This window comes from Podarcis bocagei (genome assembly GCF_964188305.1).
Source record: "Podarcis bocagei genome assembly, chromosome: 3".
Lineage (NCBI taxonomy): Eukaryota > Metazoa > Chordata > Lepidosauria > Squamata > Lacertidae > Podarcis > Podarcis bocagei.
In genome coordinates this window covers 107,319,067-107,331,555 of record NC_138127.1, presented here as the reverse complement: position 1 = coordinate 107,331,555, position 12,489 = coordinate 107,319,067, and the positions used below count along the sequence as shown (strand labels likewise).

Sequence of the window (12,489 nt, the reverse complement as noted above, 5' to 3'; positions counted from 1 at the left end):
TCATGAGGTGGCCACAGTATTGCAGCCTCAGCTTCAGGATATAACTCGTCTTTATTCTAGCATGTTATGACTCGTCTTTATTCTAACATCGTTAATGAAGCTAGCACCTACTGGCTACCATCCAAAAGCAGTTGAACTTTGGGGTTTCTTCTAGACATCTGAAGGGATAATAATAATAATAATAATAATAATAATAATAATAATAATAATAAAATTTATTTATATCCCGCCCTCCCCAGCTGAAGCCGGGCTCAGGGCGGCTAACAATAAAACAGTACAAAAGTACAACACAAACAACACTCTAAAATCATTCATTATAAAGTTCATTCAAATCAAGCCACTGGCAACCATTGGGCCAGGGCTCCGTGAAGATTGCTGAGGGAGGGAGTCAGGCTGTGCCGTGGCCAAAGGCCTGGTGGAACAGCTCTGTCTTGCAGGCCCTGTGGAAAGATGTCAAGTCCCGCAGGGCCCTAGTCTCTTGTGACAGAGTGTTCCACCGGATCGTGGCCACGGCCGAAAAAGCCCTGGCTCTAGTTGAGGCCAGCCTAACCTCTCTGTGGCCTGGGACCTTCAAGATGTTTTTATTTGAAGACCGTAAGTTTCTCTGTGGGGCATACCAGGAGAGGCGGTCCCGTAGGTACGAGGGTCCTAGGCCGTATAGGGCTTTAAAGGTTAAAACCAGCAGTTTAAACCTGATCCTGTACTCCACCGGGAGCCAGTGCAGCTGGTATAGCACCGGGTGAATGTGATCTCACAGCGAAGACCCCGTAAGGAGTCTCGATGCAGCATTCTGCACCCGCTGGAGTTTCTGGGTCAGTCTCAAGGGCAGCCCCACGTAGAGCGAGTTACAATAATCCAGTCTGGAGGTGACCGTCGCGTGGATCACAGTGGCTAGGTCAGGGCGAGAGAGGTAAGAAGCCAACTGCTTAGCTTGGCGGAGATGGAAAAATGCCGCCTTTGTTATAGCTGCAATCTGCGCCTCCATGGAAAGGGAGGTGTTGAAGATTACACCCAAACTCTTAATGGATGGTGCTGGCACTAATTGCACCCCCGCAAGAGATGGGAGTTGCCCCCCCAATCCCATATCATCCCGTCCCAGCCACAGGACCTCTGTCTTCGAAGGATTTAGCTTCAACTGGCTCCCATGTAACCATCCAGCCACAGCTTCCAAACATCTGGTCAGTGTGTCTGGGGCCGAGTCAGGATGGCCATCCATCAACAGATAGAGTTGGGTGTCATCAGCATATTGATGGCAACCCAGCCCAAAACTCCGGACAAGCTGGGCGAGGGGGCGCATAAAGATGTTGAAAAGCATCGGGGAGAGTATCATGATGACAATTCCCCCCCAAGCGCCACCCTCTGTCCCCGACCAGATGAATTTCATAGGGAAGTGGCACCCCTTCCCTGTCACAAAGATCACAAAGAACAGCAAACCCCACTTTCTCAGGTCTGTGCTAAGAAGTAGATACCACCATAGAGCACATGAAGCCCACTTTCGATATGTAGGACTTCTGATTCAAGGAAGGACACAAAAAGACACTTTTCCTTGCTTCCACTTGAAACCTTTCCCCTAGTTAAGTTGGCTTTTTTTTTTAAGGTAATGACTCACAGGGCAAGAGACTGCAGGGTGAATGGATTCAAGATGGTGCCTGTTGTACCAAGGTCCGTTCTGTCTGCTGTTTAATTTGTTGTTTGCTTTGGAGCATTCAGCTTCAGAGGGAGAATTTTCAGGCCAGGCCCTGTTTATATTTAGATATTTGCTAACTTGTAATTGCAGATAATTTGAATTGGTGAAGCTCTTGTTAAAATTAGTGGAATTCTGTTGAGTTGAAGCTCTGACTTAATGGCTAGCTGGCCATGTCAGTGAATAAATATTTCATTTTGGTGTGCACTTTGAATATTATTTTCATGCATAAATTGACTAGCCTAGAGAGCCCCCCCCTCAATTCCTGTATGATCTCTAATTTAGTTAATTATTGCTCTGCCACCTTTAAAGATTGCAGATGCCAGGAAGCAGAACATTAAATGAATGTTTGCCATTAATACAAATTATTGTGTTTTGACAGTTTGTTAATCAGCTAAAAGAAAATTATGCTGTAAAAATATGTACAATTGCCATTTAACCAACCCTAAGGCTTTTACATGGATGGGGATTCGTGAAAGAATTAGGTTTTTATTTTATTTCAAGATAAGCATGTGTTCATGACAACTGCCAGAGCATCTTACTAGGTTCCCATTGAAGAGTTCCTTTCCCTCCCATTGAATCAAAGGGTCTGCTCAGATTCTTCCTTGTTACATAGGGGAAGTGTGATCCTATTGGTACTACTGATAAACTTTTGACGCAGCTGCCCTCCAAATCCTTCTGGTCCTCCTGGAACAGGCAGGGGTTAGCAGTATTCTACTGAGGATATCAATGGACTGACTGATACCAGACAATGACTCCATGCAACAACTGGTCTTTCCCTTGGGTTATATCTTATAGCAGGGGGAGAATGCAATTGGTGCCAGTCACAAAATAGCTGCCATGGGGCATAGCATAATTCAAAATGGCTGCCATAGGGAGATTCTCTTTTTAAACGGAAACTCGGACTCTGGGGAACCTGCCCAGGCACACCAGTGAGTATCTGAGCCCTGTCATAGTGGCACCAGTTTTGACAGAGCTTTTTTATTTTTAATGTTTTTAAATGGATGGTAATTCTTTCTTTTTCTTTCCCTTCCCCTTTTAGTTATTATTTTTTACAGAGTTTTTGATAGCAGTTTGGAAGACAGGGTTCCCTTTTCTTGAATTTATTGTTCTTGGTTTTGTTTTGTTTTTCTTAAATAGTTTATGTTTTTCATTCTTAGCTGTGTTGTATGGCACATTGAATATGCACTTTTAAGCAAAAACCTCGCAAGACTTTCGTAACAAGAATGCTTTCTGTTTTGTTCCATACAGGGATGGGCTGCTTCTGGGGAGCGGAGAGGAAATTTTGGCGTCAGAAAGGGGTCTACTCAACCCAAGTGGGCTATGCGGGAGGACACACCCCAAATCCCACCTATGAAGAGGTCTGTTCAGGTAGGGCTGACTCTTCCATGGATTATAAGCCTTTTTCTGAAGCACTGTGATGTAAGTCCCCTCCCCCAAACAAACAGGTTGCTAAAACTAATCTATAGAAGTAAGATTAGTGGCATATAAGCATGCAGACTTGCCTCACGCCAACCCAGAACATTGATCTTTCTACATAGACCAGGGCTTCCTACTCTTAGGCAGAAAAGCCTTTGGCAGCTCAGCTATCAAGAGGTCCATTTAGCTGGAGGTGCAGGCCAGGGATTGAATCCGTGACCTTCAGTATGGAAACCAAGTCTTCAAATGCTGAGCTGTGGCTGAGGCTCTGTGTGCGCTCCGCACTGAAAAGCATAAATAAAACAAGTGTTCCATCAAAGGAACCCAGATTTTGTGCCAAGAAAAGGGAGAATTCCATAACCCATATCCATTTTGACAGTGAAGCGCAGATTTATTTGTTTTGCCTAGTGCTCTACTTATATGGGATTGTGGGAATTGTGGCAATGTGCCCAGCAAATACCCCCATTCCCTAGTAATGTTTTGCATTGGGGATTGCATACAATCTGCAAGGGTAGGAAACTTCCTTTTGCAATAGGTCACTTGTTGTTGTTGTTTAGTCGTTTAGTCGTGTCCGCCTCTTCGTGACCCCCTGGACCAGAGCACGCCAGGCACTCCTGTCTTCCACTGCCTCCCGCAGTTTGGTCAAACTCATGCTGGTAGCTTCGCGCACACTGTCCCACCATCTCGTCCTCTGCCGTCCCCTTCTCCTTGTGCCCTCCATCTTTCCCAACATCAGGGTCTTTTCCAGGGAGTCTTCTCTTCTCATGAGGTGGCCAAAGTCTTGGAGCCTCAGCTTCAGGATCTGTCCTTCCAGTGAGCACTCAGGGCTGATTTCCTTCAGAATGGATGGGTTTGATCTTCTTGCAGTCCATGGGACTTTCAAGAGTCTCCTCCAGCACCACAATTCAAAAGCATCCATTCTTCGGCGATCAGCCTTCTTTATGGTCCAGCTCTCACTTCCATACACCACTACTGGGAAAACCATGGCTTTAACTATACGGACCTTTGTTGGCAAGGTGATGTCTCTGCTTTTTAAGATGCTTTCTAGATTTGCAATTGACCTTAAGTCACAGCACGATCATTTGTGGGTCTTGATCTGCTAGTAGAAGACCAGTATCTCAAGGTGCTACGTCGTCCTTGGTTTCCTGTGGGTGCAAGGGGGCCAACCCAGCTGCCCTGGAAATCGAAGAAGTCATTGGAATAACTGGAGTGTTGTTACGACTGCAAAATGGGGAAAAGCCATAGAGTATCTGCTTTGCATGCAGGAGTTCCCGGGTTCAATCATAGACGTCTCCAGGTAGAGTCTGGAAGCTCCATGGAGAGTCCCTGCCAGTCAGATAATGCTGAGTTAGATGGACCAATGGGCAGACTCAGCATAACTTGACTTCTTATGCAATCCGAGGGTTGTGCGCTAGGAGCTTGTAAAATATGGCATTAGAGACTGGGTGCACTTGTATTTTTCTCGGACATAAAGGATGCAATGGTTGTGGCCTAGCCTCTGTGCCATAACAGCTGTGATGTAATTCAGCCATCAGGAGCAGGGGTCAGCAAACTTTTTCAGCAGGGGGCCAGTCCACTGTCCCTCAGACCTTGTGGAGGGCTGGACTATATATAATTTTTTTTTGGGGGGGGGGAAATGAACGAATTCCTATGCCCCACAAATAACCCAGAGATGCATTTTAAATAAAAGGACACATTCTACTCATGTAAAAACATGCTGCTTCACAGACCGTCGGCGGGCTGGATTTAGAAGGCAATTGGGCCGGATCTGGCCCCCAGGCCTTAGTTTGCCTACCCATGATCAGGAGTAACAGAGTGCCTTGGGCTTGCACAGAATATCTCTAAAAATACAATGTTTTGGTATCAGAAACTACAAAAGTGATCATCTTACACAAACTCTGCCTGAAAGCAAAATAATCTGTGCCCAATTTTTTTTTATCTCCAACACACTTGAAAACCTTCTAAGATTAATTGACCCCATTTTGATTGCCATGCGCTATTAGCAGAAACTAGGAGCAAACATGTGTTATTATATATATGATTTTAAGAATAGTTAGCGAACAGCACCTTTTCTGGTGGCAAGATGGATGCCATGTTGGATTGAAGGAGCAATTGGCCTTCTCAGATTTCTGAAGCTGATAAGTACTCTGATAGGGAATTATTTTTACATCACAGTAAATTGTCCTACAGATGCAAATTTGAAAAGGCATTTGCAATGGATAAGTGTTTGGGCTATTTCCAGTGCATTTTACTCAATACACAAATACACATTTTTTGGCAAGCATTATGTGAAACTCATGATGTTCATTCAGTAGGAAACATCTCTTCATAGTTTGCTTACAGATGTTCGGAACAATTCTTTGTTTATCAATGTATTCATAAGCTACTTGAAATCTGCACATCTCAAGTGGAACTGAAATCTGATGGAGGCAGAAAGTACTTGGTGGTTTATCAGCTGCTTCACTGCAATTACCTCCGCCCGCACTTCTTGAAATCAGAATGTTTTTACATTATATTTCTGATTCATACTTGGGGTATGCAACCATGTAATTTCCCGGAATTTAGGGTAGCTTTTTTAAAAAGTAATTATATGGGGAAACATGTGCTTTAAATGTTATTTATCATCGTGTTACCCCGAAAGTCATTTGGTTGGCCTGTTTTAAATCTTGTCACCCTCTGATGGTTTTTCTTAACAGCTGTCAGTTTATCTTTTAATATGCGCGAGTGATCTTTGAAAATTAATAGCAATTTAAATATATGCATCCTGCCATTAGCTTTGTTGCCATGATACCTACGGCATTGTGTGACAAATTATGCTGGTCACACAATTAGCTTTTTGGGGGCGACCCACCTGATCGTGTTCTTTGTGGTTGGCTTTTCCTTTTATAATCCTAGTCTAAAAGCTACTTTAGATATTACTGTGGAGTGCATGAAGAGAAGGAGAAATGAGATTGCCACTCAAGTAACCCAGTGTCCTTGGTTAATGTTTCTAAGAATTTTTAAGGATTTGTGGAGGCGACACAAACACTATCTTGAACAATGCTTTTCTCTGTTCCACCTTCCCTTATTGATGGGAAGAAACTCAAGGCCTCTTCTGCAGGTTCAGCTTCATTGGGAGAAGAGTGCATTGGATACATAGCATACCTTTCCGGAAAAAGTAGGGAAGGCTCAGAGGGTGATACAGTGGTGCCCCGCAAGACGAATGCCTCGCAAGACGGAAAACTCGCTAGACGAAAGAGTTTTCCGCTTTGGAGGTGCTTCGCAAAACGAATTTCCTATGGGCTTGCTTCGCAAGACGACAATGTCTTGTGAGTTCCTGCTGGGTTTTTCCCCCTCCCCCCTTTTTCTAAGCCGCTAAGCCGCTTATCAGCTGATCCGATCAGCAGAAAAGCTGCTAAAAGCCGCTAATAGCGCTAATCCGCTAATCCTTCAATGGGCTTGCTTCGCAAGACGAAAAAACCGCTAGACGAAGAGAATCACAGAACGGATTCTTTTCCAGCAGAATCCGAGACCAGGGAAAAGAGGCGGTGGAAGAAGATTGGAAAAAATTTAAGAACTATCTTAAGAAACACTGTAAAATTAATGAGTGCTAGAATGGCGCTGGTTTTATAAATTAAGGGGTTTACAGCTGTAAAGATTAAGACTAAAAAGAAGAAAGGAGGTTATAAATTTGAGAAGATTGAGAGTAAGAATTTGCTGGAAAAAAAATCTGAAATTAGAATGCAGTAAGGGGAGGTATGGGGGAGTCTGGGAAATAAGTTATATGAAAATAAGGATTTGAAATTAAACATGTTTTTGTTTAGTTTGGTGTTTGTGTTGTTGTGTTTGTTAAATTTTTGTGTGAAATCTGAATAAAAATTTTATATATATATATATATATATAAAAGAACGGATTCTTTTCGTCTTGCGAGGCACCACTGTAGTGCCAAGGCAGAATGGAACCATGGCCCCCGATTCCATTGAGTTAAGAGCACCTGTTGAAGATGAATTTTCCACTATCCAACCTTGTCCAACTCAGTATAAGTTTTATATTGTGTTGTTTTATATTTTTGTCATCATTTATTGTGCAATTTTACTATTTGTACACTGCTTTGGAATCCCACCTTGGGATCCCACCTTGAGCAGGTGGAAAACTATTTATTTGTATAAAGAAAATATGCAGCCCTTCAGCAAAAATTCCCAGGGCAGGTTACAATAATGTAATCGCCTGGGCTTTCTGCAACAAAAGAATTGTCACTGCTAATAATTCAGCATAGCACTGCTATATAGAGGTAAAGGGACCCCTGACCATTAGGTTGAGTCATGACCGACTCTGGGGTTGCGGCGCTCATCTCACTTTATTGGCCGAGGGAGCTGGCGTACAGCTTCCGGGTCATGTGGCCAGCATGACTGAGCCGCTTCTGGCGAACCAGAGCAGCACACGGAAATGCTGTTTACCTTCCCGCCGGAGTGGTACCTCTTTATCTACTTGCACTTTGATGTTCTTTTGAAGTGCTAGGTTGGCAGGAGCAGGGACCGAGCAACAGGAGCTCACCCCGTCGTGGGGATTTGAACCGCCAACCTTTTATAACAACAACAACAACAACAACAACAACAACAACAACAACAATTTATTTATTTATTTATTCCCCGCCCATCTGGCTGGGCTTCCCCAGCCACTCTGGGCAGCTTCCAAAAGAATATTAAAATACTATAATACATCAAACATTAAAAGCTTCCCGAAACAGGGCTGCCTTCAGATGTCTTCTAAAAGCCTGGTAGTTGTTGTTCTCTTTGACATCTGGTGGGAAGGTGTTCCACAGGGCGGGTGCCACTACCGAGAAGGCCCTCTGCCTGGTTCCCTGTAACTTGGCTTCTTGCAGTGGGGGAACTGCCAGAAGGCCCTCGGTGCTGGACCTCAGTGTCCGGGTAGAACGATGGGGGTGGAGACACTCCTTCAGATATACTGGACCAAGGCCGTTTAGGGCTTTAAAGGTCAGCACCAATACTTTGAATTGTGCTCGGAAACGTACTGGGAGCCAATGTAGGTCTTTCAAGTGGCCGCTCCCAGTCACCAGTCTAGCTGCCATGTTCTGGATTAGTTGTAGTTTCCGGGTCACCTTCAAAGGTAGCCCCACGTAGAGCGCATTGCAGTAATCCAAGCAGGAGATAACCAGAGCATGCACCACTCTGGTGAGGCAGTCTGCAGGCACATAGGGTCTCAGCCTGCGTACCAGATGGAGCTGGTAAACAGCTGCCCTGGACACAGATTTGACCTGTGCCTCCATGGACAGCTGTGAGTCCAAAATGACTCCCAGGCTGTGCACCTGGTCCTTCAGGGGCACAGTTACCCCATTCAGGACCAGGGAATCCTCCACACCTGCCTGCCTCCTGTCCCACAAAAACAGTACTTCTGTCTTTTTTTTTTTTTAAATAATTTTTATTAATTTTCCAAACATATAACAGAACAAAAACAAAACAAAAGCATACAAGACATACAAACAAATAAACATGTATAATTTCTTAAACTTATTTTCCTAAACCTTCTTTCCCGGACTTCCCCATACCTCCCTTTTTCTGCATCCTTATGTTAACCCTTTCTCAGCAACCCTTCGTTCAATTAATTCGGTCATTTTCGTTATGCATTCTTTAAAGTTATGATTTACCGCTGCAAATCTCTATTTCTTATAACCATGACATCTCAGCCATCATCAATTTTACAACAGTCTTTAAGGTATTTTTTGAATTTCTTCCAGTCTTCTTCCACCGTCTCTCTCCCCTGGTCACGGATTCTGCTGGTCATCTCTGCCATTCCCATGTACTCGATCACCTTCGCTTGCCATTCTTCCAGAGTGGGTAGCTGCTGCGTCTTCCAATACTTTGCCAGAAGAATTCTTGCCGCTGTGGTAGCATACATAAAAAATGTTTTATCCTTCCTTGACACCAGTTGGCCCACCATGCCCAGGAGAAACGCCTCTGGCTTTTTCAAAAATGTCCATTTAAGGACCTTTTTAATTTCATTATAGATCATTTCCCAGTAGGCCTTTACCCTCGGGCAGGTCCACCAAAGGTGATAGAAGGTACCTTCAGTCTCATTACATTTCCAACATTTGTTACTGGGCAGATGATAAATTTTTGCAAGTTTGACTGGGGTCATGTACCACCTATAAATCATTTTCATTATATTCTCTCTTAATGCATTACAAGCTGTAAACTTAATACCTGTATTCCACAACTGTTCCCAGTCATCAAACATTATGTCATGACCTATGTCTTGTGCCCATTTAATCATGGCTGATTTTACTATTTCATCTTGTGTATTCCACTTCAGCAGCAAGTTGTACATTCTCGACAAATTCTTAGTATTGGGTTCTAACAATTCTGTTTCCAATTTCGACCTCTCCATCTGGAAACCTATTTTCCTGTCTTGTTTAAATACCTCATTTATCTGATGGTAGTGCAACCAGTCTCGTACCTTAGACTTTAATTTATCAAAACTCTGCAATTTAACTCTTTCACCATCTTGTTCTAAAATTTCAGAATACTTTGGCCATTTGGATTCCATATTTAGTTTTTTTATCTCTTTAGCCTCCATTGGTGATAACCACCTAGGGGTTTTACTTTCCAGCAAATCTTTATATCTTATCCAAACATTATACAGTGCTTTCCTCACAATATGGTTTTTAAAGCCTTTATGCAATTTTACCTTGTCGTACCATATATATGCATGCCAACCAAATCTATTGTCATACCCTTTCAGATCCAAAATATCTGTATTCTCAAGAAGTAGCCATTGTTTCAGCCAGCAAAAAGCTGCCGATTCATAGTAGAGTCTCAAGTCCGGCAGGGCAAAACCCCCTCTATCTTTTGCATCAGTTAAAATCTTAAACTTTATTCTGGGCTTTTTGCCCTGCCAGACAAATTTTGATATGTCTTTTTGCCACCTCTTGAAGCAATCCATCTTATCCAAGATCTGGAGTGTCTGGAATAAGAACAGCATTCTAGGCAATACATTCATCTTGATGACAGCAATTCGGCCTAACAAGGAAAGTCTCAACCTTGACCATATTTCTAGATCTTTTTTCACCTCTGTCCAACATTTTTCATAATTGTCTTTAAATAAATTTATATTTTTAGAAGTCAAGTTCACACCCAGGTATTTCACCTTTTTTGTTATTGTTAAACCTGTTTCACTCTGAAACTTCTCTTTCTCTGCCGTTGTTAAATTTTTCTCCAACACTTTGGTTTTTTGCATATTCAATTTAAATCCTGCTACTTGACCAAATTTCTCAATTAGTTCTAAAACTCTTTTAGTACTAGTCTCTGGCTGTTGCAAAGTCAATACCAAATCATCTGCAAATGCCCTTAATTTATAATCTTTTGTTCCGAGCTCAACACCTTTAACCAATTGGTCCCCTCTAATCATGTTCAGCAAAACCTCCAGGACCGTTATGAAAAGTAAGGGTGATATTGGGCATCCCTGTCGTGTACCTTTTTCTATAGGAATCTCTTCCGTTACCACATTGTTAACAATCAACTTTGCTTTTTGCTTAGAATATATAGCACCTATACCGTTTTCAAATCCTTGGCCTACCCCCATCCCTTGAAGATTCTTCTTCATAAAGGTCCAACAAATATTGTCAAAGGCTTTCTCCGCGTCCACAAAAATTATGACTGCTTTTCTATTAATCTTTACTTCCAGCAACTCTAAAATGTCTATAATGTTCCTTACATTATCTGACATATGTCTCCCTGGGAGAAAGCCTGTTTGGTCCTTGTGAATCTCCTGCACCAAAACTCTCTTCAGTCTTTTTGCTAAAATGTCTGCAAAAATTTTGTAATCCACATTGAGTAATGATATAGGGCGGTAGTTCTTAACCTGATTCTTTTCAGTCTCTGTTTTCGGTATAAGTGAAATAAAGGCTTCTTTCCACGATTCAGGTGCCTTTTTCCCTTCCAGAATTTCGTTACAAACTTCCTTCAATGGTTGTACTGTCCATTCCTTCAGTGCCTTGTAATATCTAGCAGTCAAACCATCCGGGCCTGGAGATTTTCCCAATTTCATGTTCTGAATGGCATCCTCTATTTCTTGTCCTGTTATTTTCTCATTCAAAATCCTTTTACTTTGATCTGAAATCTTTGGTAATCCATACTTTTTAATAAATTCTTCTATTTCCTGCTCGTTAACCGGCCCTTGTGCATATAGTTTCCTGAAAAAGCTTTGAAAACAGTTGTTTATCTCATTTGGTTTGTGGATAATTTTTCCTTCCATTTCCAAACTTGTCACCGTATTCAATTTCTGTCTCTTTTTCAGTTGCCATGACAGAAGTTTCCCACATTTGTCTGCTGATTCAAATGTTCTTTGTCTCATTTGCTTTATCTTCCATTCTATCTCTTGATTCATCAGTTCCATATATTGTGTCTGATAATATTTTATTTGTCTCAAAATCTCATGAGACTTTGGTTTAGACCTCAATTTCTTTTCAGCTTCTTTTATCTTTTCCAAAAGTTTTTCTTTTCTCTCATTCTGTTTTTTCCTCTTTATGGAGTTTTGTTGTATTAGGAAACCTCGCATCACGGCCTTGCTAGCGTCCCAAATTATTCTTTTTTCCACATCAGTTCTCAAGTTTATCTCAAAGTAATCTTTCAATGCTTTTTGGGCCTTCTTATAAATCTCTTCATCTCTAAATAGGGCGTCATTCATCCTCCATCTGAAAGTTCCAGTTGTTGTTAGTTTCATCTCTATCTTCACTGCATTGTGGTCGGAACAAGTCTTTGGGCAGATTTCTGCTTTTTTTATCTTCGGTGCCATACAACTAGTTACCCAAATTTGGTCAATCCTTGTCCAGGTCATTTTAGCTTCAGAGAAAAAGGTTCCCTCCCTCTCCAGGGGGTTCTTTATTCTCCAAATATCGATCAAGTCCAGTATTTCAGTCATTTCAAAAAAAGTCTTTGGAAGTCTTCCATCGTTGGAGATTATCTGTCTCTGTGCCTTATCCATGTTAGTGGAAACAACACCATTCATGTCTCCCATCATTATAATTTTACAGTCCAAATAGTCCATTAAAGTCTCATGCAACTTCCTGAAGAATTCCGCCTTCCCCTCATTTGGTGCATATATTCCCAGTATCATAATTTTTTCTCCTTGAACTTGTATTTCTATTGCCAGGTATCTTCCTTGTTCATCTTTGAAGATCATTTTAGGAGCCAATCTTTCCTTTGCATATATCACAACGCCTCTTTTTTTAACTTTGTCTGATGAAATAAATTCTTGTCCAAGCCTCTTGTTTATAAGTAGTTTCCTATGTGTCCTGGTCACATGCGTTTCTTGCAAACAAATTAAATCCAATTGCTCTCTTTTCAAAATATGAAAGACTTGGCGTCTCTTCCTGGGGAGGTTCAGTCCA

General features: G+C 42.1%; 1 protein-coding gene and 1 long non-coding RNA gene across 5 annotated transcripts in view; both read left to right on the top strand.

The window, feature by feature from the left end:
* The window catches only part of LOC308584266, a 480,133-nt gene that overhangs the window by 300,756 nt on the left and 166,888 nt on the right, over positions 1-12,489 (top strand). The gene's annotated exons all lie outside the window — the stretch shown is intronic.
* Positions 1-12,489, top strand: part of MSRA (methionine sulfoxide reductase A) — a 231,565-nt gene that overhangs the window by 92,269 nt on the left and 126,807 nt on the right. For all 4 annotated transcript variants that reach the window (XM_081188826.1, XM_081188828.1, XM_081188827.1 and 1 more), the window contains one exon: positions 2,936-3,055. In XM_081188826.1, coding sequence (XP_081044952.1) covers positions 2,936-3,055 — 120 coding nt within the window. The remainder of the gene's footprint in view (positions 1-2,935; positions 3,056-12,489) is intronic.